This window comes from Misgurnus anguillicaudatus, chromosome 17 (genome assembly GCF_027580225.2).
Source record: "Misgurnus anguillicaudatus chromosome 17, ASM2758022v2, whole genome shotgun sequence".
NCBI classification, from domain to species: Eukaryota; Metazoa; Chordata; class Actinopteri; order Cypriniformes; family Cobitidae; genus Misgurnus; species Misgurnus anguillicaudatus.
In genome coordinates this window covers 4,192,396-4,220,067 of record NC_073353.2, presented here as the reverse complement: position 1 = coordinate 4,220,067, position 27,672 = coordinate 4,192,396, and the positions used below count along the sequence as shown (strand labels likewise).

Here is a 27,672-nt window from a genome sequence, read left to right as displayed (position 1 = left end):
AGCAGTATTGTTATTATGTAAGGAATGTTTGTAAATACTACTTAAAGGAACAGTATGTAAGAATTTTATATCAATTAATCATAAAATGGCCCTGATATGTCACTAGACATTAAGAAATTATTTTCATTTCAAATACTTATATCACTGACAACAGTGGTCTGGTCAGGATATTGTCATTTAAAAATTGGAGTTGCACCCTCAACTGATGTTTATGTTGTCATGTTGTGTATTGGCCTACAAGTTGTGTGATTGCAATACCAGTTTTGACCACAATCCTACATACTGTTCCTTTAAATGTCCTAATATAACTAAGACCTAGTCCTTGAGTAACTTAATGGCTGTTTCTCAATGTCAAGGATACTTCCTTGGCAGGACTAGTCCTTAAAAGTCACTTCCTTCAGAGGCTAGGCGAGGCTCCACTTTAGAATTTGGAGAACATGTAAATGGAACAGGCTAGCAAGTGCACGTCATCGGTCATTACGTCAGTAAAAAGGTGTGCTTTCGGCGATTTGAGAGCGTGAAGGATATACATATGCATCCTTTCCTGTATATGGGATATTTTTCAAACGAAGGACTTAGTCCTTGGTTGCAATTCTGAGGATCCTTGACATTGGATGTCGATAACGTAGCATCCTCGAAATTCTGGCTTCCGATGATCCTTCCTTGACATTGAGAAACGGGGAACTGCCCCTAAAGGGGGTTGCACACCGGACGAGAAGCGCTGCGTCATGTCTAGGACAACTCGGAAGTATTGTACACCGGAAGTGCACATTAAATAGCGCAAGCTTAGTCAGATAGTGTCTACTTCAAAATACAAAATATACGTTAGCAGCCAATGTTAATCGCTAATGATTTGGGACAAATATGATGTTATTTAATGTTATACCACGGGTCTGTTGAATGCTGCATTCTGATTGGCTGAGAAAATGTTCTATGGGTGTTGATTATTTTTCTGTAAACCGCACACCTAACTTTTCAAATGTCTTAAAAATAGGCACCAGAGCAATGTTTGTGGTAACCGTGGTATAAGAGGAATAATTGACTCCGGTCCTTTGAACTATTTGAAAATAATGCACACCTGCGGTGCAATGGCACTCCGCTTCGCGTCGTGCCGCATTACCACCTTGGTGTGCATTATTTTCTTACAATTCAACGGCCCGTCGTCAATTACTCCTTACTTAAACTATGTGAGTGGCGCGACTTGAGCAACTTCCTGACTCGTAGCTGCGCACCGCGGACAGGCGTCACTTGTCGGTGCTGGTGTGCGTATACTTATAGAAAACAATGTGTTAGATTTTTTTCGAACGGCGTGGCGCTGTGCGCCGCTGAGCTGCGAGTCCCGTGTGTAAAAAAGTAAAAAAATTAACTTACTTTTTTTTACAACATGCAAATGGCACTGATTGGGTGGAATGGCCCTTATACCAGTAAATGTGAAAAGTGTTTCCTGCTACATACAGTGCTTGACAAATTTATACAGCAGCTGTCTATTTATCTCAAAGATCATCCAGCATCATGTGGACTCTTTATTTTACAGAGAGTTCTCTGTGTTTTATCATTTTGAACAGGATAATTTTTGCGTTTTTATACTCTATGCTTTGGTAATATATCTGTATTTTTCCCAGTGGGATACGGGATGTGACAGTACTAAATCGGTGTGGTCTGATTTGACCCTGCTTTGAAACAAAAGCTCTGCCAGATATGTACATGAGGTCAGATGTAAGCTTTCCAACCTGTTTGCATGTTTCGCAGCTGTACATTTTTAAACTGGGAGGAAACCCCTGTCATTACATTTTATTTTCATCATGCACTGTTTTAATAAAGGTGAATGTGACATCTAACATGAAGCTTTGAATTGTCATGACAGTGCTACGTGTCAGTGTGTGTAGTTGTTGTAGTTCTTTTATTGTGTTATGTGCTTGTTGCCCTGCCTGAACTCTTCTCACCCGTCTGTTACCTCAGATTAGTTTCTCTACTGTATTTATACCTCAGTGTTCCCTTTCTCCCCGTCAATAATGTCTGTCAGCTCTTTTGTGTCCTGACGGTCTGCCTATTCTTGTCTGGTGTTTGGATTATTAAACCTGTCATCTTGCCTTCATGTTTTCATCCTGCATACATAATGTTTAAAAGAGATGTATAAAGGGAACTTAATTCCTCCAGTGTATTATCAGCTGTAAGTCTGTGTACTTTCTGGCATTATGTTAACACTTTATATAAAGATTATATTTAACTGTTTTGATGTATATTCTGTTGTGTTTTTTATTTATTGTGTGTTTATTTGGGGTTTTTTTTGTTCTGTGGGTGTGTAAAACCTTTAGCGATGTCGATTGCCCAGGTCATAATCTGTTTCATGCTGATTTCTTCACTCTCAGAACTGGACAGATAGTCAAACAGAGATCCACCGCTGGCGTACTCTATAATAAAAGACATCAAATGCAAACAAATCATTTAAAATGTAAGAAAAGCTGATAAATGTTGTTTTAAGCAGTAGCGGCCACAATGCTGTGGGTCTCTTGTTTTGGGGCTTTCATTTTGAAGCTCATGCTCATCTAAGACTTCCTGTTCTTTTCTGTGTTTCTATCGCTGCGTCTGAAATTGTCTACTTCCATACTACATAGTAGGTGAACAGCAGTAAGCGAGTTCATTGGCTACATCCGAAAGCTGTAATATGCTTCCTACTGAGGTATCATTCAAAGGCATGAAGGCATCAAGGCATGTCCAAATCCAATGTTTGGTTTACTTCCTGTCTCCTGAGATACCTTCATTGTCTTGTCCCACAATTTTATGCGCGGGCGTGAGCGGGGAATGTGATTGGTCAAGCCTGGTCGAGTTCGAAAGAATAAAATGGTGGCAAAGAAAGCTGCTGGAGCACAAATTTAGTGAACATTAAGTTATATTTTCACTTTTTACACTTTTTGTTTGCATTTTTTAGTGAGAAATTAGTATTGTAGTTTTCAAATATGGTATTGGTTATCACAAAGAAGCTCTTTGTCTATATTTCAAACATAATTGTTTTTCGCTGCCTATGAAGGCTGTCCAAATGCGTTTCCCAGAGCTGCCTTCATGCTGCCAAAGTCATTGCCTCATGAGGCAGCAAGGCAACAAGGGTTCAATCCCCAGTTCAAATGCAAATACAGATATTAAATGGCTGTCCCTTGTGGTTAAATTGCGCTAGTTTAACGTCATTCCAGTTAACGACAATCTTGTGTTATGATGTATGTGATGTACATTCCAAATTCATTCATATTATCAATATTCATACTATATAGTACCTACTGTTTTAACGCTCAATGAATTTTAGTTTATCTGATCTGTTCCTAATTTAAATGATAGGCTATTAAATAGGGGAGAGTGGGGGCGAAAGTACCAATTTTCAAAAAAAAATAATTTTGAAAGATAATGTTATACACTCTTAAAATTGATGTGTTAAAAATTTACACAAAATATGTGTAAAAGGATTCTAACACATTTTTGTGTTGGAACTGACACATAATGTGTAAATATTATGCTTAACTGCTTACACAATGAATGTGTAAAACACGTTAACCAGTACACAATAAAATGAAATGCATAATTATTGTAGTTTAATGACGATTTATATTTAAACAAAGTAACATGAAAAAATGTGATATAAAACACTATATCCTGTAGTTTTCATAAAAAAGTGATTTAGGCAGCGTGCACTGACACTGATTATCCTCTACTTTTGTTTGTTATAAAAACCAAATATCATATATAACACATTCCTTTATCAAGTATAAGATGTTTGTGCAACAGGAAATATACAAGCAAGTTCGGTCAAAAGCACAATAAGCCTGCACTTCACCACAAAGTCAAATAAAAAATATAAAGTTTTACAATGCAACTTTGTCCTTAGTCAAAACGATTTGCCCAGGAACAGATAATATATTTTTGAGACCAAAGATTGTCCATAAGACAGTACCAATAAAATATATATAACACTGTTAACCACTACTAACACATAACACCCAGCGGCCAGCGGTGATTTTCAGAAGGACTTGCCGAGATCAAGCTGCGTTGGGCGGGGTACATGAGCGCTAAGTACCCGTTGGTTGTCTGGATCAGAACTCCGAAAAAATCGGGGAAGATTTTTTAATAAACGCTCTCTTTATAAACCGACCGCAAATTTGAACTTTTTATACATACATTCTCGCCTAAAAAGCTTTTGAACATACACTTTGTGACACAATAAGAGTAATATTTCAAACATTATGCAGGCGTTCTCTTCCATTGGTGGCTGTCATAAGTTCACACGAATCTGCTGATGACGTTTCACATGGACAGACAACTACGCATTATTGTATTTTTAATTGTATTTTTTTGCTTGTGTTATTTTTATTTCATTATTATGAAAATCATGATCATTATTATTGAGCCTTGGCTGGCAGTCTGTTTTGAATTTGTTTTATTGAAAAAACAAACACACAACGCATATTGTGTTGCGCCTGCGCAGTGACGTTCTTTCCAACCGCCTTTCCAGTCAAGAGGTCAAGAATGTTCCTGTCTGCATCAGGTAAGAAATTAAATTAAAAATTACAGTTATAATATTATATCTATTTCTCATATAGTGTAAGAAACTTTCGTATTAATTGTGCAGGAGACTGTTAATTTAAACTTTATTATGGTAACGTTCAAAACTCGCTCGTTTTGCAAAGTTACGTTTGGAGATTCATGTTAACAGTCATTGTTTAATGAAAGGCACATTGGACTACGGGTTAGTAATATGTGTGACACTTGCTTGCAGCACTGTAACGTAAATCGTTAACACCGTGTCCTAAATAGACGTGACACGCGCTACCGGGTTTCTTTTCAGTTTATGTCTTTACGTTATAGGACGGGTCATTATAAATTATGCCTTTCGATTATCGCAACGCCTCGTCGCGTTTGGTTAAGCACATGGTGGAACAGTATGCACATCACTGTACCTAACGTACTGTACACCTGTGAGCGGCATGACGAGACAAAAGACGGTAAAACTCATTATTAATCGGTGATGCTGTACATTCTGGATGATGCACAGCCACATGTTATAATACTGTTTTTATTTTCGTGTCGCGCCGCTCGCGTTCAATATAAAGTTAGACAAGACGCAATTAATTACTGGGAGAGTAGTGGTCTAATGTTAAGAGTCGAACTTCACAAACCTTTCACTGCTTGCAGTAAGGCTAAAGTGCTACGTGAATAAGATGGGTGTAGTTTTGTGCTACTAGCTGTAAAGTGTTTTTGCACTATTGAGTTATAAATACTGCCCAGTAATACTTAACTAGATGTAAATCACAATTCTTGTGTCAATGTTTGTTTGTAATCTTTTTCAGCTATCCATCTGAAAAAGAAAAGCTGGCACTCTCAAAGGAGATTGTGTTGTTGGTTTATGGTCTCATTTGGTCAAAAAGAGGGACATGTACCGTAAGGATGCTTTTACATACTTAATTTATGTGTATGAAATTACTTACTTGACAATGTGTATAAAAATTGTACATGACTCTAAGCAAGTGCTATTTTTGCATTGATCATGATAGGAGCATTTTTTTTTTTTTTTGATGGCCATCACACAGTGGATTTATAAAATGAGATTACAGAACATCAGACGGTAGCTTCAACAGAGTTGAAGTGGGAGGACATCATCAATAAAGAATGGCATTGACCAAACCTTCAGTCATCAAAGAAGATGGATACAGGTAATGACAAAATCACCAATTATTGGTGAAATCTTTAAGGAATATCCCCAATTTCTGGACATGCCAGTGTTTGTAATATACTTAAAGGCGGGGTGCACAATGTTTGAAAGCCAATGTTGATATTTGAAATCACCTAAACAAACACGCCCCTACCCCAATAGAATCTGGACCTTCTTTTAAAAGACCCACCCCACACATACGCAACGCGGCAAGGATGTCGGTTAGTAGACACGCTCCTTACTGCTGATTGGCTATAAATGTGTTTTGGTAGTCGGCCCGTCTCCTTTTCCAAAGCGTTTTTCAAACATTGTGCACTCCGCCTTTAACTGGAGATAACTTTACACAAAGTGTTTCATAATTCCAATATTAATATTTCTTTTTAAATTCACTGAAGGGGGACATCAAGTTTTCCAGACTTACCGATGGGAAAGAAGAAATGGGAATGTGACAATTATTGAGAAACTCAGGGAAAAAGCATCTTTAGAGAAGAAAATGGACATCAGACATTTATTGAAGAAAGCTGACAGTGAACATAATGGTATGATTTCCTATCTCTGTTCCAAATGTTTAATTTGGAAAATGACGTTTAAAATGTAACATTCAAAGTACGATATAAAAGTAATCATTTTTTAAGAATTTTTTCTCAATTTATATTTTGCATGTGACCTGCATGTTTACTTTACCCAGATGAGAGCTGTTTTATACAATGTTAAGGATACTCGTTCATCTTCTGCTGTGTGAATTCTGCTGTGTCAGTCCTGTGGGACTTGATGCCGGTAGGCTTTGTGACTCTAAACTTTATATAAAATAAGTAATTTTCATGCAACAACATTTTCTAATGATGTTCATTGTTTCATTTGTGTAGGCTGGTAGCAGTGTGACGTCTTTGCTTACTAAATGATCAAAGGGTGTCTGAAATCAGCTCAGCCACAGTTGGTTTCCAGCGGTTCTTCAGGACATGGAGGCCACTACGTAACTGTTGCAATGAACGATTATTTTGCCTTTCCACCTGATGTTGACAATTTGACCTGTGCGGTGCTGAAAACAACTTGCACTGAAATATATCTTAAAATATATCAGTGCCCTTTGTTTTGCCTCAAAATGCACACCAGTAATGTTTTTTGTTGAAACCAGTTATATTTCCTAATTAAACTAAGGCCTAGTCCTGGATTAAGCTAATCCCCTGTCCGGGAAATCGCCCCTAAATGTTTTGTGACGGAAATTTCTTTGAATACACTTGTCAAGTTAATTTGAAGTATTTTTCTAAATGTAAGATAACATGTTAATGTTTCAGGACAAGTTAAAAAATTTTGATAACTGGCATGTTGGAAACGATTTCAGACATTGTTCTATTCAACATGTTTAACACAGTTGCTTTTAAATTCAATGAATTATTTTATAAACAGTGTGTTAAAACGTATCAATGTAATGTACTTGCACTTACATTTATTTAAATTAGCATACATCTAGCAACATAAAGTAGGCTACTAGCATATTTTCATGCAAGCATTAATTGTCAAATATTTGTTATTTTACAAATAAATAGTTTGTGAACAATATTCAATAGTTGTCTGCTTGATTTCATAATTTAAAGTTTACAAATCATATGTTTTTTTTCTCTTTAATATTAAAACTAAACAATTACTCGGTAACACACAGTTGTGTTAGATTAATAGAAAGTTACACATTAATGTGTTTACTGAAGCAACACATTTTTGTGTTGCATTTTATAACACATATTCTGTGTTAAATTTAACTCAACATGTGTTGTCCCTGCGCACACTCAGAACATGTGTAAAAAATAACACATGTTGTGTTGTTTTTAACACATTTGTTTTAAGAGTGTAGACAGAGATATATTTTTGCTGTGGTCATTAACTCACAAATGTGATCTATCAATACAAGGTTGAATTTTGATCAAATGTAAAAGGACTTCAGTATAATTTTACTTTGAACATAGGGAGCGCATTGTTACTTTTGACCCTATAACAGCAGGGACAAAAGTAACACAACAAAACAAAATAAATGTTTCTGTTACACTTGTTTTTATTAAAGACACATGACTATGACCTTGTTATCTAACTGCAAACATATTTTGTCATTTATCTTTGTAAAAAATAATGAAATTACATTTTAATTTTAAATTTCAGTTTTATTAAAGTGTTTCAAAAGCAACCAACAGTACAAACTTGAATTGTTGATAATAAAACATTTTTTCAACAGTTTGAACACTATAAAAAATTAAATGAAATCAAATTAGAATAATATAAATGTTCAACATATACAACAGCATGAGCAGCGGGATAAAAGTAACAAGTGTTACTTAACATTTAAACCCGATTTACTTTTATTTTGAAAAACTCTGAGAAGTCAAACTTCAGGATCTGTTAGATCACTAAATAACCTGTAGATTGACCAGTATTGTAACACATGAAACAAGAAACACAACGCATTATAAGAAAAAAATGACCGCTTTAGGAATTAACTTATCATGGTTGAAAAAATGGTGAATAAATAACGCAATATTTGTCAGCTCTATCAAGGTTTTGCACGCTAAAGATGCTGTCATGGTTGGGGATGCAAATATTATGAGGGCTCGGAGAAAATCGCTTTGTTATTTTTATCCCACTTTACTTTTGCCCCGGTTCTCCCCTACACTTCACACGCCTCAGGATTTAAGTTATTTGCTTTATAAGAAATGCAAACCTTTTGTGAAGAAAAACATTTCGTAGTAGCTTTAAGCCAAGATGCTTTCGAACAAGTTCGAAGTTCAAAAAAGACAGTTGTTATCTGTGAATAACAAACCTTGGAATGTCACGACTTATCAGAATCAGAAAAGGTGCTGTGTAATCTGTCATTTTGTCAACAATGTTTAATACAATATCCTATACCTGACATCTACACGCGTTTTCAGAGACAAAAATTAGAATATTTATTTGCATTGCGTACTGTATTTCTTCTTTAAAGATAGTTTCGCAAAAAATAAAAAATTACCCCAGGATATACTCACCCTCTTTCAGATGAACACAATTTGAGTTATTTTAGTAAATGTTTATAACAATAGAAAACATGGTCCATGACTTTCAAGCCCCAAAAGTGTATTCATCCTTCACAGAAGTAATCCACATGGCTCCAGTGGGTTAATAAAGGTATTCTTAAGGCAATCAATGCGATTTTGTAAGAAAAATATCCACATTAAAACTTTATAAAATATATATTGGCCTCCGGTAGAGGTCAATGCACAAAATCACACCAATTACCCTCAGATGATGGACATATGTATCTCGGATGGCTTAAGGGTGAGTAAATCATAAGGTCATTTTCATTTTATGCCGAACTATCCCTTTTAGGAAACAGACAGCACATTTCCACATTGTAAAATAAGTAAAATACACCTGCTATCAAATACACAATACACATCTATAATCTCTGGACTCTGTTCACATTTCACATCTTACACAACAAAGTAATTGCATCTTAAAATGTGTGACAGACACATATTCCTTACACGTGACTGTACTGTAGTAAGGTCTGTTAATCTTTATAAATCTGTATTTGAGGAAACTGTGAGCACACATCATATATTGGTCAGATTATTAGGTGGGGTTACAAGGTTCAAACAGATGCACAGAGGAAATTAATAACCTTGTGAAATCCATCTCATCCTATGAACACCTCTCACCTTTATCTGCCTTAAATTACATTTACTTTTCATAAACAGAGACGCAGCTTAAACACTTTATCACCTTTTACAATCACCGCTGCATACTGAGTCAAACTCACAGCAGATTCAGTGTTTATATAAAGAGCAGCAGACAAACCTCAGCAAACCAGTCTCAGTCTGTGGGGGAAAGGGTTCAGATTTTCCCATCTACATTTGTAAAGGGTCAACATTAAATCAGCTCATCATGACCTAATGTGATATCACCAAATCATGTAATGTTGGACAAAATTGCCCACAAAAAAGACTTCTATTAGTACTAAATAAACTATACTATTTTCATTTCGCAGTGAAGCAGAGATCATTTTTTAATTTGACATATTATGAGAGAGTTCTCATTAAAACTCTAGATCATTTTAAGAAATTACAATGTAATTACAATACCCCCCCCCCTTGTGTAGGATTCATCCCCCCTGAGGCCCCCCAAAGAAAATGTATGACATAAAACAATCTCAAACTTGAAATTTGAGTCAAACTAAATTATATGTCTTGTTGTGGTCCAGGGTCACATATTTCATAAAACTGGGGGGCCCTGGTACTACTATCTGGTTCCCTCTCCCCCTTTTGATAACCACTGGTGTACATTTCAGATAAAAATGGTGACCATTTCTAAATGATTAAAAGAGTAAAACTCACCTGTAACAATTCCATAGTTTGGTGCCTCCAGAATTGCTCCATAAAACTGGATAATATTTCTATGACTAAGAACACTTAAAATCTCTGCCTGAAATCATAAACAAAACAACAACAACAGATTAATACACGATGACTTCTAATATATATATTAATATTTAATGCCAAAGATTCAAATAATGTGACACTTCTTGAAACACTGATGCGCCTAGAGATACACCAATATAAACCTTTTCCAGTGATACCGATAGATGATTATTTAGGCTGATATCTGCCAATACCGATGCCGATTGTTTGGTGGTTATATTAACTTGCATTAACTGAATTCTGAAGACTTTCTGATTGTTATTCATTCATATGATGACCATTAACCCCTTAACTGGCACAAATCCCCTTTGAGTGGGGGAGGAAATGTGATATACTCAAATTCAAATTAATCTAACTCTGCCATTTTTTAGTCTAGAAGCCTAATCTTGGTCTTGTTTTAAAGAAGAGACTTTAAGGAGGTAAGAATATTAAATAAAAAAAGTTATAGCAGTTTAAAAAATTTTTGTAACCTGTAGAGGCTGGTCAAAGTTGACCAGAGAGGAAAGCTACTTAAATATGTTACCAAAAAGTTAAATATATAGTGCAAATGAATACAAAATTTAATCGTTTAGTTGTACTATTTCACTGTTAGTCATGTTATAATTTATTTTAAAAAATAAAAAATTTAAACTGAGTGTGTGTGTCATGTTTGTGTCTCTGGGGCGCAGCCCTAATGAGTGTCTATGTAGGTCAGTAAAAAGGGTAAAAACATGTCACCTGAGGCTGAGCTCTAATTGGATGTTTTTGGATCCACCCTGGGGCGCAGGACTGTGCGACCCAAACCCTTATGTTGTAAGCGAATCAATGTTTTTTTTTACATTTTTGACCTCCTGTGATTGGATCGTTCACAGAGTCTCATAACCGCGTTGCAGATTGCTGTGTTAACTGATAGCTAAAGTACTGATCAGTGAAAGCAAGTGAAATATCTTGAGATGAAGGAAAATATGATTTTATCCTTACAAAATCACCATTTACAAGGCATTTCATTGATAAATAAATAAAGGATTAGGAAGCTTGGACCAACAGATCAAATAATTGCAGTCTGTGTGCTCCATCACTTCTCATGATAGCTGGATATCATGTAAGTCGTGAGTTCAATTTTTTTCCCTTTTTGCTGTTTTAATGTCTGAATGCATGATAGACTGCACGACACGACATTTTGTGGCGCGTTTGAGCTGGCATTGTGTGAATAATGAGAGCGAGAGCTCATATAATCTGGTATATTACGTGGCTTGGTCAACTTTGTTGTTAGAGTTTTGTTACAGAGCACCCACGAGAAAACCACTGTTTTAAGGGAACTTCACGAACCGTGCAGAATGAGCTATTGTAAGTTAGTCTGTTGTGAGGGAAAAAATGTGCATGTGCTATTGCTATTAAAGCAAAAAGAAACGTACCAGCCTGTGATTAGGCAACTTTAGTGTCTCTTTTTGTGTGTGTGATCGTTCGCGTTAACCGAAAAGTCTTTGATGGAAATTTTTTTAAGCAGAATAAAGAAAAATCTGAACGCCATTTTGAATTCCTAGTCTTGTCCAGTTGGTGGCAGTGTGTTGCTCAAATGACGCCCTGGTTTTTGGACATTCTTGCGATATTTTGATGTCATACACTGATTGGTCTGCGCATGGCTGCTGAAGTTAAACACTACAGGAGCGCTGCAACAAGACGCCTGTCTAAGGTAAAGATACAAAATCTAATGACAAAGAGTCTGCATTAATCTACTTTCATGCGTTTATTACACAAGATGGTTTCAGATGAGTTTAGTTCAATTCAGATTTTTACACGTTTATTGATATTTTAATCGCTGTAGTATTTTGTTATTTGATTTGTTCATATTTGCCTGTTCAGCATAAAGTTTTCATGCTTTATCGACTCTGCTTTCATTGTGAGAAAGAAAAACATTCATTCATCTGCTTCATGTCATGTTAAACATGTAAAGGGATGCACGGTTTCCGTTTATCTGTTCTCTAAACAAATAAATAAACACATTTTGACTTGTATGCTCGTCTTGTAAGTTTATGATTAGAAATGGACATGTGAACGAAAATTAAAACATGAAATGACAAGTAATAACTGACTGTGACGTGTGTGTGTGTGTGTGTGTGTGTGTGTGTACCTGGTAATTATCACATTGTGGGGACCAATTGTCCCCACAAAGATAGGAATACCAGTGTTTTTGTGACCTTGAGGGGACATTTTGAGGTCCCCATGAGGAAACAAGCTGATAAATTAAACACAATAATGTTTATTAAAAATGTGAAGTAGGAGAAAGTTTTACTTTTAGTGGTTTTACCAACAACAAGCAATAGGTGTCAATGATTTGCTGCATACTCTTGTCACAAATTAATAAATTACTGTAACTGCATTATTGTTAATGCAATAATAAATGACTCTCACTAGGTTCTAATGTTCCCCATATGGTGATGAAATATGAAAACTAAACTCTTTGAGCTTTCCAGTGATATATAGTTTGTCAAGATTGTTTAGGTTTAGAAAAGAGTATTAGTGCTATACATATGTAAAAACAAATTGTGTCAACCTGTGGCCGTGTGACATTTTGGAAACTGACTCTCATTACATCATAACTTTCTCAAAATGGTGATGAACTATGAAAACGACACTCTTTGAGCTTTCCAATGATATATAATTTGTCAAGATTATTTAGGTTTAGGATGTGGTATTAGTGTTACAAATATATAATAACAAAGTGGGCCCACCTGTGGCATTTTAGAAAATGTCTCTCACTATGTCATTCCTTAACCAAAATGGTGATGATAAATGAAAACTACACTCTCACTTGTGCAAACAATATATAGTTTGTCATGATTAGATAAGAATTCACATGCAAACACTGAAGTAAACGTAGGTGTCACGCTGGCGGGACAGTGACATTTAGCAGAATATACATGTTTTGAGGCACACTTTCTTCATAAATGAATCAATTACTCTCCCTACATAATATATTTTATAAAACACTGTTGAAATGTCTAATCTAGAGGCTTACACCTTTCCAATGATACATAGTTTGTCACGATAGATAAAAATGTCCATGCAAAATATTGAAGTAAAGCAGGTGTCCCGCTCAAGGACCAGTGCCAGTTAAAGGGTTTTAATATTGAACATTAAAGAAGTCAAATAGTTTCTTTACATTTTCTATACACACAGCTCAAATTCATTGCATTTTCCTGTTCTCCATTGACAGGATATATCTGGGAAATTTATTAATTCTAAGTGAAAACTAAAACATTTATATAAATGTCAGTGCTGTTTTAGACGCAACTTTGTTTATACATAAAGTTGAAGATTTAAAATGTTGTACCGCACCATACTATTTAAATGTATCTAAAAACTTTGTGTGAACTGAATATGGCAAACTAGGCAAATCTAAGTCCTTATGACACTTCTGTGTGATTGTACAGCATTTTCATCTCTTTATCAAATGAATTTCAAAGGAATTTTACCCACAAAGCATTTAACGCCAAAGCAAATGTTACAATGCCCAAATGCTACCAAAACCATTACACACTAAAATCACTTTGTGAAGAACAAAGACTACAATGAATCTAGCGTTTAAAAGTAAATAGATGTCAACCTTAAGACAAACACTGCAGTCAGATGAAACTAATATGACTTAATTGTGTGACAATTTTCTCTTAAAGACACAGTCTATGAATTTAAGTTCACAAAAGACCCAGCGATAGCGAGCGTCTGGAGAGACGAGGGTTATAATCGCGGCGGTCCGACACACAGAGAGGCAATTATAATGATTATCACACTGACAATTAAAGCATCTGTATGAAAAGCTGAAGCGATTCTGACTCCCACTCACCTCTTTCTCAATCTTCAGGAGTTTTTTCACCGCCACCTCTTTGTCCTGTGAGAGCCAGCGGGCGCGATACACGCTCCCGAAACTTCCTCCGCCGCAGTTCTCGTAGAAGAGGATGTCATCGAATTTGATTTGCACAAAGTAGGTGCCCAGAGATGCCATGGCATAATGGCAATATATAACACGCTTATCTCCTGAAGAACAAAGAAACAAGAAGATGAGAGGAAAAATGAGGTTGTGATGAGAGGAGAGCTCGATCTGTTACTGAGTGAACACTTTACTACTAATCTAATCAACACACACAAGTGTACTTTACTATATTAGAGAGATTAACTCATGCACCTGTGATGTTTTCATACCAAGATAATCATATCATAACAGTCCATTAACCTTAAGCATCACACAAACCTGCAGATGTTATTAGATTTGACTCATTTATGGGCCACAAAAATGTCCACACAAGTCAGCTTACACTATATTTATAAGCAAACTTGGCTTTGGCACTATATACACACTAGAACAGGGTAAAGCATGATTATCTGATTTTATTTAATAAACCAATATAGATTTGCAAAATCTCTAAATCGATTCTTAATATGAGATTGACACTCGGTTAATTTTATCTGACAATACAACAATAAAGAGATTACATCTGAAACTAGCGTGTGCAAGCTTACCATACACGTCCATATCTTACTGTCCATTGATGTGGATGCTAATATTGTTCTGCTTCTTAACCTCTTTGTGTGAACAGGAGACAGACATCCTTTCTGTTGAATGTTTTTTGTGTTACAGGAAATCATCTATACCTCTGACCAGACCACATAATGTGCTGATTCACACACTTCACCTGATCTAGGTTTTGCTAACAGACAGTGGTATAAAGGCCATGTATGCATTAAAAAAACATGTTCAAAAACTATTCTGTCTAATCTAATGTGCTTATGCAATGCCCCCATTGTCCACAACATTTGAAGGAGCCCTCAAACAGCAATGCCCCAGAAACCACCCAGAACATCCTAGATAATAACTTTATTTTATATAGCACCAGCTTCTCAAAGCATTGTACATAAGAACATAGAATCACAACAGAATGAAACAACATGTAGATACCACGTAGCAATGCCCTAGCAACCACACAGAGCATTAGGGCTGGGTATTGGCAAGGGCCTCACGATACGATACGTATCATGATACAATGTATCACAATACGATACAATGCGTTGCATGTTGCGATACATTGCAATGCTTTTTCTTTTTTTTATCAAAAATGTAAAAAATAGAGCTGATTTTTTTTAACTTTTTCTTTAAAGCCAAAGTGCGTCCACATGAAAGCTGCAGTTGTTTTTGAATTTTCTGCCATTTTTTCACTCCCGCTATCTTTTGAGACATTGGCCATATATAGCAGACAATTGGACAGCGACAACTACAGCAGCGGCGGAAGAGGTCGTTTGACGCACAGAGGGATTATTAAATTTTTTAAATACCGATAGTAGAGATTGAAATATCGATACAATATCATGGAAAAAAGTATCACGATAGTTAGCTGTATCTATATTTTTGCACAGCCCTACAGAGCATCTATACACACATAGCAACCACCCACAACATTCTAGATATCACATAGCAAGCCCTAGCAACCACACAGAGCATCGTAGATGCTAGTGATAGGACAATAAATTGCAAATGTCGATATATCCAGCTCAGTCACACAAAATTATGTACCTAATAGTCATGTAATTTTTTTAGTCTTTTTCGTGATACTGTCACAAATTTCTGCGTTTTTTCGTGATCGTATCACGAATTTCTGTTTATGTGTCATTGTCACGTATTGGTTACTCAACTGTTTTGTCCTATTTTCTTACCATTGTCGCTTCGGTTTAGGGTAAGATTTACATATAATGACTGTCATGGTCTTGCCAGACCTTTGTGTTAGATTCAGGTCTGATTTTATAGGGCAAGATCATGACAGGACTGTGTTTTGTTTGGGGACATGTGGAGTATCATTGTATGCTTTGGCCACATATTCCCAGTGTCTTGTCACTTTTACCCCACTCCCTTATGTGCTCTCGTCCTGATTATGTAATGATTTGCACCTGTTCCCCATCTGTTTCGCTGTCTTTATAATGCCCTCTCGTTCTCTGTCTTGTGCTCTTCGTTCGTCAAGATTCAGTGTGTTTGGTTCACGTCTTTCTGTGTTACCTGAATCTAGTCCTCAGAGTTTCTGTTATTTTGTATTCAGTGTTTGTTTCTTGGGTTTGTGTTTTACATCATCATTCAGCACCTGTTTTACCCCCTCATGGGTTTTTGTGTTTTGTAGTTTTACTAAACCTTCGGTTTATCTTACAGTTGTCTGCAATTGGGTTCTCTCTTTATTTTTACCGTGACAATGACATCCTTACCCAAACCCAACTCTAACCCTAACGCCAGGCGACAATGTTTTAACATGTAGAAAATATTAAAAAAAAAATTTATAAACCAATACTTAAAGTGACATACTAACGCAAACACCAAATCCAACCCTAAACCGAAGCGACAATGGTTTGAAAATAGGAAAAAGCTGTGGAGTAACCAATGCATGACAATGACACAGAAATTCGATCCGATCACGAAAAACGCAGAAATTTGTGACAGTATCACGAAAAAGAATGAAAAGTTACATGACTATAGGTACATAATTTTATGATACTGGGTAGATCTATCGGCTGATATTTGGATTTTTTTCCTTTTCAATCAGCCAGTAAATTTCTTTATCACTTACATTTGATGTTTGTAATAAAAAAGACACTCAATGTAAAGCCAAAGTCTGGCAGACAGTAAAATGACCAATCATTATTTACTTTTTAACATGATGTTATGTTGTGTCACACACAACACTACACTAGTTCAACACACTTATTCAAACAGTACCGTGAGATGTCAGATCCTTATTAATTATGTCTAGTAAATATGTTTTAACTACTTTAAAAGGGTTTATTTTAGGGATGCACCGATAGGATTTTTTTGGGCCGATACCGATTCCGATTTAAACAGACAACTTCTGGCCGATACCGATACCAATATTAAATACTTGTATACAATACTATACAGTTGGTTATTAGCTTATTTATTTCTGCATCAAATTATTTTTACTGAACATGGATTGGATCTAATTAACATTGAACTGACCAACATAATAAGAGAGGCACAAATTAAGCTAAAACAAATATAATAAGACAGCATGACAACCTTCAAAGGTGGTTTTTGCTATTCAGCATTTATTTTATTAACATCATTAACTCATTTTTTTACATATAATGGATTTCTTTATGCAGTTTATTAATAAACAATCGGTATCGGCCTTTCTCGTGCTATTGCCGATATGCAGATGGTTTCAAATTCATCAAAAATCGGCTGATAAATATCGGTGGCCGATACATCGGTACATCACTAGTTTATTTATAAATGTTATACATAACTATGTTTTTTGTAGTTTCACTGTTTGTCTCTTATTTACTGTAATAACATTTGTGTTATATCAGCCTCATATCGACCATACAGCTTTCTTAATATCGGTACGGCATCAGCTATTAAGAACCACATATCGGTCGACCTCTACTATATACCACATAACAATGCCCTTTAACTTTAACCTATCAAATTAAGTTAAATAATGTCAACTTGTTTATAAGTTCTGTTAACTTTATACTAGTCAAAAACTTGAAAAATAGGTTCAATTTGATTAAGCAACCACCCTGAACATCCTAGAAATCACAAAGCAATGCCCTAGCAACCAATTGGAACAGCCTATTAGAGTACCTACATAGTAACACCCTGGCACAACACCTTAACATGAATCAAGTTTTAGTGATGAAAGGGTGAATGCAAAAAATTGTAACTTGATCAATGTAATGTACAAGCTTAGCTTGTGATGCTGAATATAAAGGCATCTTGTTGAGAGAGAAATGGCTGCTGGTGTATTGTTCATAAGTGAAGTCATTATGGTTTTTTGAGGACTGCTGGGTTCACAGCATGCTTTAGCTTCATTCTCACAGTGGGATGCTGTGGATATTTCAGTCGATTTACGTTATAGTTAGCAGCACGGCAGGACATTGCTTCACGTTCACACTATAAACACTTTGGTTACTTTAAAAAGAAAAACTCCAGTAGTAGACACATCTATCTACTGTACACCGTCAAGCTGAGAAAATATGAAATGGCATTGTGTTAGATAAATATGGCTTTAGGAAGCTGAAGTTCACTTCATTATCTTGAAGAGTAACCACATTAGTTACCACATGTGAATCAATGGACATCATACAAATCTGTGTGAACTGCACATCATTTGACTTATCATGTTACCACACTTTTTTATTATCTACTATATAAGTGTAATATTTTGTTTTATATGACATTCATAAATTATTATTTAGTGTAATGTAAACACTTTTTTAGGGTCTCTGAATTTAACCAGTAGGTTGACAGCAGTATTTCTCAATCATATGGGCACGTGGCCTGGAACAGAAAGTAAAACCAGCTGATTTTTCTCCTTTATCTAATAGTAACGACCGTAATATTCATACATCTGCTATGAAAACACACTTCAAGCAAAATGCTAAATCTAATTACAGCAATATTATGCAAATAATATAGTGATCTCACGGGGCTACTGATTTCTATTAGAGATCACTTTATTGATCATGTGTCATTTCTATAGACACATAACAAATCACTGACATTATACAGTTATTATTATGTAAGTATAGAAGATAATCACACTGACGGAAGATCAGATATCATTATAAAGAAAGAATGCGCTGTTTAAAAGTCATTATACATGCAACATTTCTCAAATAATCGATAGTTTTATTTTATCCTGATCTTCCCTGATTCCTGAGCTGATCCATAAACAGGTCCAGGCAGATCCCAGAAGATCCATTAGACTGTCGTCACGTGTGTGTTATTACAGTGTAACATAACATACCCGCTCTCCAGCTCTCCTCTGCTCTGCTGTCACTTCTGCCGGGAGAAATTATAAACAACTCTCATGAAGATCTTGTGACTAAACAGCAGATATATCCACTGCGCGACGAATTCACGTGTAATTCAACAACTTCCTGATTGTAGCTGGCCAACACACACACACACACACAGAGAGAGAGAGAGAGAGAGAGAGAGAGAGAGAGAGAGAGAGAGAGAGAGCGAGAGAGAGAGAGAAACACAGAGAAACAGTGACGCCGAGCGGTCACATGAGGTACTGCTTTACTGTGCTGAACGTCTGTTTGTCAACATATCTTTATGTGTGTGTGTATAGTAGTAAAATATACATTTAATTTAAAATATATAATTTTTGTAATATAATATAATATAATATAAAATAATAAAATATAATATAAAATAATATAATATAATATAATATAATAATTTATAATATAATATAATAAAATATAATAATTTGTAATATAATAATTTGTAATATAATATAATATAATATATACCACAGGCTAAATGCTTTATTCTGATTGGTTTAGAAATGTTTCATTGATTATTTTTCACGTTGTGTCACATTACCACCTTGGGTGTGCATTATTTTTGAATAATTTAACGCCCGTTGTCAAATATTCCTTATAATATAATACAATATAAGATATTGTAATATAATATAATATAATATAATGTAATATAATAATTTATAAAACGGTTAGTTCCAATCCTTGATTCTGATTGGTCAATAGGTGTGCTTTATTCGCAATAAAACACTGCTATGACCGCTTCACCCAACGGTTCTATTTAATATCACTGCGCCCTTAGCAACACCCTTAGCAACACATAAACATATAATGAGACAAATTCTGAGAACAGTTTGTTGTTTTTATTTGAGCTTTCATGTTGTTTTTCGCAGTCAGGGACTATTTTTTCTAGCGGAAGGAATGCTTTTATTAATTTAACTTCATGAAAGTTGCACTAATATTTTTTTTTACTTTAATATTGTGTGGTAACCGTTTTATAAAAGCAATAAGGTACTCGAGGCAAGTGCTGCATCGTGAATAAGCAACGGCTGAAGAGGTTGCAGGCACTCCGCTTCGCGTCGTGCCTAACAACGCCCCTCAGCCGCCACTTATTCACGATACAGCACAGCCTCTCGTACCTTATTGCTTACATATACCACGGGCTGTTGAATGCTTTATTCTGGTCAGTTTAGAAATGTTTAATGGGTGTTGATTATTTTTCGCGTCGTGCCGCATTACCACCTTGGGTGTGCATTACTTTTTAATAATTTAACGGCCTGTAGTCAATATTTCTTACATAATATCATATCATATAATGTTATATTTGTAGTTGCATACTATGACCACCTATAAATGATAAATAAAAAAGACTGACCCTGTAAATATGGATCTTATAACCGGTTTATTTACACAACACACACAGGAATATAAAGTTTGCAGACAAGCCATCAAGAGGCTTTTGAAATGTGCTCATATGGTTTCATTTCCATATTTAGCTTATTAACTTCATGCCTAAACTGATATAAATATGCTAATAAAATGTACATCCAGTTAAAAACGAATTCACAAATTAAAATTTAAAAAATATTACTTAAAAATAAAATGTTTTGTAATGATTGATCGCAGATAAACAAAGACACAGCTTAAGCAAAAATGTACAAAAAAAATCGATAAAATCAGTAAGACTCTTCAGTTAAAGAAACTTCACTTTCAACAAGTTGATTCAAAACTTCAAACCATTGGTTTAAAGCAATGGAATTATTATGAAATAATTTTGGGAGAAACATTTTTAATCCTTAAATCAGAAAATAAGGTGACAAAGATCCGATGAAATGAAGCTTACACTGAAATGAAGCCACGCTTTTATTAAATATTCAGCCAGGCAGAAACAAAAATAAAAGCCCTTATGACGAGACAATTTTGACTTGACTGTGCATATACAGCAGGACAGGTCTTGTTTTAATACAGCTATAGCTTATTCACTGGCAGAGGTAAAGCAGCACTGATTCTGTACTTCTGTAATGATGTGAATCCGGCTCAGGTCCGGCGGGGCTCAAGCCTGTGAGAGAGCTGTGATAGGCTGCGCTGGTTGTCAATCACGCTTATATGACGCACGTAGCTCCACACATCCTGGTGGTTTTTACCAGTCACTTGAAGTGCTTGATCTTGATCTATTATGACAAAGATTTTGAAATTAGATAATTAAATTTACATTTAGTTTATAAAGTTTTTTAATATAATGTGACTTGAGGTTTTCTTGGAAGCATAAATGATTTGGACTTATAAATAACCTCTTTACAGTCATCCAGAACTCTCTAATACAACAGCAGCAGTCAGAACTTCCTAGTAACTTCATAGCCATTCTTAAACCACATCTTATCAATCACATTACAATGCCTGAACAAACATTAGGAAAACATTTATTTTTACTTCAGAAAATCTCTGTTTGTAAGTGACTTACTGAAAGATTGACTTCTGCAATATCTGACGATTCTGACTGTGTTTGCGATCATTCTCTAAAAAACACAAAATCGCAAAATAAACATTATCACAAGTCTCCTGTAAAATGGTCTCAGAGATTTTCAGAAAACTCACCATTTTCTCAAAGTTGACCAATCTGTCTGTGAATGTTTTGTTACCCTCATGAGTGAATGTCATATCTGAAAGTAGAAATATGCAGATTTTAGAAACAACTTTCTTTGAGACAACCTTTTTTTTGTACAATTCAGCATGTTTTATGTTTCCTTATTTTTAACATTCATACCCCTTAACTGTCAAACCCCCCCCCCTCTTGTGTGGGGGTGATATTCACCTTTAAATCAGTATAACTCTGGCATACTTTAAAGTTGTATTCTGAAGTTGTTAATATTAAATAAAATATTATAGTAGTTTTCATTTATTTTTATAAACAAAAATAATATTTTTTATATTCAAATCAATAAAAATGAAAATGTTCCACAAAAATAAAAACAAAATAGAGCCATGGGAATCAACTAGTTTGAGTTTTGATCCAAAGTTTAAGTTAAAATCACAAAACGAGCTTTTTGTGACACCTTTAGTAGATTTAGCAGCAACGGCCATTAGGTTTCATTGGTTTGTTAAATACTCTTCACTGAAAAAAATGATTCATTGAATTTAATCAATTTTTTTAAGGTAAGTGGTTGCAATCAATTTATTTAAGCTACATTTAAACAAAAAAGATTAGTAACGTAAAACAAAATATAAAACTTTTGTTTAAATGTAGCTTAAATAAATTGATTGCAACCACTTACCTTAAAAATTGATTAAATTCAATGAATAATTTTTTTCAGTGTTGATACATAAAAGTCACTGCATTATTATTACGGCAAAGGTTTTGAAATATGAAAACTACATTGATATATAGTTTGTCAAGATGTTTGAAGATTTATAATAGGATATTAGTGTTAAGCATATGCATAGTAATGACATTTATAATTAGAGTGACATTTACACTTAAAATGACTGTCGCTACATCATTTCTATCACTTAATGGCTTTCAAATATGAAACTATTCTTAGCACTTTCCAATGATATATGTAAGCAATAAGGTACGAGAGGCTGTGCTGTATTGTGAATCAGAGTCATATAAAGAGAGAGTTACGAAACGCTTTGATCTCGCCGCCGCGCGGTCACGTGATTCATGTAACGTTCTACAGTTCCTAACCAAGCAGGGCTGTCAATCTGTTTGCATAGGTTTTCAGCTATTTTAGGTAAATATTAGCTTGTAATGTGAATTGATCACTATACTTACTATGTTTATAACGTTTTTTTTTACTAGGGAGTGATGGAAATACAGTAAATCAGTTAATAAAGATAAACAGTTAATGATGACCCAAAGATAACTGTGGTTATCTATACCAACTACAGCAACACAGTTTATCTTTTATTTTTATAACAAAAATATGGCTATATAAATGGCTATCAATCTGCTAAAAACATAATTCCTACACTTTTACTATATTAAATCACAAAAAAGATCGCCAACGCGGTTTTTTGTAACAGTGAAGCATAACAGAAACACACTAAATTCATATTTAATTATTTATAGTACACATTAAATGTTAATATAATTATACATGATTTTCGAGGATACATCACTCGTATTACTTACCAAACACAATGAAACACATAGCAGCATAGTGAAGCAGTGTGACTTTCTTATAAGGCATTTAGCTTGTCGCTGTTGCCCCCTAGTGTTACTCGTAATATATAAAAAAAGATAAGTATAAAGTAGATGGCCACCAGTATTAAAATATTAAATCTATATTATTCACACATTATACACAACTCATTAAAATATAAAAAAAATCCTAGTTATTATTAACGATAATCATTACCTACAGCAGAGTTCATAAAATATCACTGTTGACTATATTCATAAAATGTCTGAAAATGTCAAGAGAAACGGTAATTTCATCGATTTACCAGCAGGTGTCATTGAAATGAATGGGCTTCAGTGCTGCGTTTGTAACTATGCGTCACTACATGACACGCTGTTACTTCCGCATTCCATTCTTACAACGGTCGTCTATGTGAGTGTCGTAACTCTATTTTTATACGACTCTGTCGTGAATAAGTAACGGCTGAAGGGCGTTGTTAGGCACGACGCGAAGCGGAGTGCCTGCAACCCCTTCAGCCGTTACTTATTCACGATACAGCACTTGCCTTGAGTACCTTATTGCTTTTATAAAACGGTTACCACACAATATTAAAGTAAAAAAAATATTAGTGCAACTTTCATTAGGTTAAATCAATAAAAGCATTCCTTCCGCTAGAAAAAATAGTCCCTGACTGTGAACAACAACATGAAAGCTCAAATAAAAACAACAAACTGTTCTCAGACTTTGTCTCATTATATGTTTATATGTTGCTAAGGGTGTTGCTAAGGGTGCAGTGATATTAAATAGAACCGTTGGGTGAAGCGGTCATAGCAGTGTTTTATCGTGAATAAAGCACACCTATTGACCAATCAGAATCAAGGATTGGAACTAACCGTTTTATAAAGGTTTTTAAGATTTTCCATGTTTAGAATAAGACATTACTACTCATAAATATGTATTAACAATAGGCCCACCTGTGGGACAATGACATTTTTTGAAATTACTGTTACTTCATCATTCTTTTTGCAAAACAGGGGTGAAATATAAAAACTAAACTCTTAGCGCTTTCCAACAATATATAATTTGTCAAGATTATTTATGTCTAGAGTATGATATGTGTGTTATAAATATGTAATAACAACAACCTGGGACCACCTGTGGGCCAGTCACATTTTACAAAATTACTCTCACTACATCATTCTTTTTGGAAAATGGTGATGAAATATGAAAAACTGCCTCTTAGAGCTTTCAAACGATATATAAATATATATATCGCAAGTTTTCAAATAGGCTATGTGAACAATAACATTTACAGTAAGCAGTATTGTCTTTATATTGTGTTGTTTTGACTTAGTCAGGAAGTATTTTTCTACATATGACTTACACATATATAATATTGCATTTAAAGGTCCTACAATTATCTTAAAGACACTGCTCTTTATTTAGGATTTTCTTATGTCTGTATTTCAGTGTGCTTTCTGTAAAGCTGATTTGTAACAATGTAAACAGTGAAAAGCACTACACAGTATAAAATATATACAGAAACTTGAATTAAATATGTAAGCTCACCTTTAATCAGTAAAGGCATGAAAGGGATGATGGGGGGTTCTGACTTTGCCATTGTGAGTCGATACGCTCGGTGATTTCTGGAAGGATCCTAGAATTAGAGATAGAGATAATCTCCAGTGGATAACCAGGTTACTGTATATCTCTAATGCTTAACTCAACAGCTTCTCATTATTTGTTATTTGAATTACTTCAGAGAAATATTGACTTTTATGCAGACAGTCTGTCACTGGAAAAGACAGATAGTCACACCCTAAATACATGCCATTGGTTGAGGCTGTCTTTGTATATTAAGATAAAACAGAATAAATTATTTTAACATTGAAGAAAAATGTGCCATCACTCACCATGAGGTTTTCAAACTCTGCATAAAACTTCTTAAACTTGCTGGGCAGTTTCTGTAAAGAGCAAACTCTTAAAAGTTGTTTTCCCTTTTCTTTTTAGGAACTGTTGGTTTCTCATGATGTGTGTTTGTGTCAGTCAGTGTCAGGAAATGTATTTATGTCTGTGTATCAGTATATTTATTAGACTCTTACCTCCCACGTCTGATGAAGTCGGCAGACGGCTGGATTTGCCAGGCCCATGATAATGGCGAAGAATGAGTTCAGATTCTTAAACTCTTTACAGCTTTAAAAGAGCAAACACATACAGTACAGCTCAGATAACCACAGAGTAAAGAGGACTTGAACAGATGATCACAAATTATTGTCATTGTTTACTTACTAACAAGTTTGTACAACCTATATATCTTTCTTGCCTTTGTAAAACACAAAATGAAATCCTTATAGCAGAATGTGCACCTTGTCATTCTCATGCAATAAACGTTAATGTTGATAAGCTCTAAAAAGTTAAGTATTATAAATCAAAGTATTATATGACCTGTGTGCTATATATCATGTCTCCTGCAGTCACATGACAGCTGTGTTTGAGGTACAGATGTTTTTAATCTCATTTGCATATTCACATGATTTTTATGCACATTGTGGCCCCTATCATGCACAATGCGAAATGCAGCGCAGTGTTTTTTGCTAGTTTCAGCCCGACGCAGTTATTATTTTCACGTCTAGTACCACATCGTTTAAATAGCAAATGCATTTGCCCCCATACAGTATGTGAGCCCATGGGTGTGCAAACATGACATCTGAAAGCTTTGGTTTAAGAAAAGATTGATTTTTATTTTTAGACTGTTCCTCACACATTATGGATTGATGTTAAAATGCTTCATGGTGCCCTGGTATTTCACTCTGTGCTTCCATTATAAAAGCGTTTTTTGCAACACACGGCTAGACTTCACACAGAATTTGAGCTACATCAATACTATTAAAACTGTTGAAGAAAATAACACATCACACAAACACACATTAACATGTATACTGCCCTGCAAAGGCTAAGTGCAGTATCTACGCAAACACTGAAACTGAGAAAAATGGCTTTAAAGTTTTTTACACCAGCCAGTCAAACATGTTACTGCAATTTTGGCACACACATTTCTCTGAAATGGGACAAAATTTAACCAGGAGACTTTGTCACAAGACACAACAGATCTCACAAAGCCCATTTTAACCCTTAACTCAATTTTGACCAAATGCGTAGTTACTGCGCTTTCGCTTTGTAGGGCAGTATATTAATTGATGGCACCCGTCACTCACTGTGCTGCTATCTTGATGAACTTCTTGAGGAGTTGGACACGTTTGCTAAGTGTTGGACACAGACAAACCTCTGTGACCACCCATAACTGAACCTCATTGAACCTCCGCAGGAACAGGTCCAGATTAGCCGTGGTCTTCTTGAAATGCTGCCGTCCGAATGTGTGATAGATCAGCTCGTGCTGAAAGAGACATTGATGCAGGGTTTTAGTGCAGAAGGATCCTAAAGCACTTGGAATGGAAAGTGGCATGACCTGGTTTCCCATTTTGTTTTCCTATTACTTTACTTTTCTTTTATATTGAGGTTTCAAACTTTATGGGGGTTTCCACAAAAACTTGACCTTCTTACTTAGTTTTTTTGTCTTGTTTTCAGTACAATTATCTAAAAATTAAGATGCATTTTCTCGATGAGCTAAGAAAATAAGTCTAGTTTTTAGACAAAAAACATAAAATTTAAGTGAATCTATATTCAAAACGAGCAAAAAAAATCTGCCAATGGGGTAAGAAAAAAATCTCAAACTTTTTCCTTAAACACTAAATTCAAGAAAAATTTGAGGAAAAAATGGGGTCTTACCCCATTAGCAGATGTTTTTCCTTGTTTAAAGCACAAATACACTTAAATTGTATATTTTTTAGACTTATTAGATCATTTTGCTCATCAAGAAAATACATCTTAATTTGTAGATATTTTTACTGAAAGACTACTAAGTAAGTCATTTTTTGCAGTGTGGAAATTATGTTGCCGTAGTAGACAACCTAGAATAGGAATTAAATACAGTATGGTGGCATACTGTAAAAACTTCAAAATTGTCTCATACTTGTCTCATGACTAGTTGTCATATGGGATAAAAGGTAAAAAATTATACTGTGTTTTATAATAAATCACAATATAAATTTTGCAATATGGAGCCACAATCCAAGACACAACAGCATTTCAATATAAAATCATTTGTTTGTGGTCAGTTGAAGAAATAAAGCTACACATCAGGGATGGCATGAGGGTGAATGAATTATAAAAGTATTTTTATATTTAGATGAATTTATATTTAGACTACTCCTTTATCTTCAAATAACCATATAAAATCCTTTACACTGATTCTTGATAATAATAATAATAATGTATAATGAACTTATAGTTCACTCAAAAATGAAAATAAGCCCATATTTTAATTTACTATTACAATATAATTTTAAATAGGAAACATTTAAATTTCTAATGTTATAAACTTAGGCTGTAGGCGTATTCATGAGAGAACTGAGGGCTGAAGGTCCAGTGTTAAAAAAAACAATTTTTTACCTCATCTAATAACTGTATCCGTTCATTTTTGATGAATGGATGAAGCTTTTAAAATGGGGCACTATCCACTGACATTATAAAACTAAAGTCAGGATAT

General features: G+C 34.8%; 2 protein-coding genes and 1 long non-coding RNA gene across 9 annotated transcripts in view; 1 reads left to right on the top strand and 2 right to left on the bottom strand.

Annotated features, from left to right (window-relative positions):
* The window catches only part of map3k20a (mitogen-activated protein kinase kinase kinase 20a), a 52,890-nt gene extending 33,806 nt beyond the window's left edge, over nt 1-19,084 (bottom strand). The window contains exons 1-4 of the mRNA XM_073854853.1: nt 18,921-19,084; nt 13,961-14,151; nt 10,054-10,141; nt 2,310-2,411 (exon numbers count right to left, since the gene is read on the bottom strand). Coding sequence (XP_073710954.1) covers nt 2,310-2,411; nt 10,054-10,141; nt 13,961-14,119 — 349 coding nt within the window. The 5' untranslated portion in view covers nt 14,120-14,151; nt 18,921-19,084. The remainder of the gene's footprint in view (nt 1-2,309; nt 2,412-10,053; nt 10,142-13,960; nt 14,152-18,920) is intronic.
* Nucleotides 4,480-7,102, top strand: LOC129451408 (uncharacterized). Of its 4 annotated transcripts, none has more exons than XR_012358231.1 (6): nt 4,480-4,531; nt 5,334-5,424; nt 5,574-5,696; nt 6,091-6,234; nt 6,384-6,472; nt 6,562-7,102. It is a non-coding gene; the product is annotated as an uncharacterized lncRNA (long non-coding RNA). The 4 variants fall into 4 exon arrangements; XR_012358232.1 differs by having other exon boundaries at nt 5,538-5,696; XR_012358230.1 differs by lacking the exon at nt 4,480-4,531 and having other exon boundaries at nt 4,539-5,424.
* Nucleotides 19,085-20,328: 1,244 nt separating the features above from the next.
* Nucleotides 20,329-27,672, bottom strand: part of rapgef4a (Rap guanine nucleotide exchange factor 4a) — a 100,398-nt gene continuing 93,054 nt past the window's right edge. For 3 of the 4 annotated variants that reach the window (XM_073854856.1, XM_073854857.1, XM_073854858.1), the window contains 7 exons: nt 26,282-26,460; nt 25,169-25,259; nt 24,980-25,030; nt 24,636-24,723; nt 21,541-21,605; nt 21,407-21,461; nt 20,329-21,116 (listed from right to left, as the gene is read on the bottom strand). In XM_073854856.1, coding sequence (XP_073710957.1) covers nt 20,983-21,116; nt 21,407-21,461; nt 21,541-21,605; nt 24,636-24,723; nt 24,980-25,030; nt 25,169-25,259; nt 26,282-26,460 — 663 coding nt within the window. In that variant the 3' untranslated portion in view covers nt 20,329-20,982. Of the gene's footprint in view, nt 21,117-21,406; nt 21,462-21,540; nt 21,606-24,635; nt 24,724-24,979; nt 25,031-25,168; nt 25,260-26,281; nt 26,461-27,672 lie in introns of those variants that run through there. The other variant, XR_012358234.1, reaches the window with a different exon arrangement.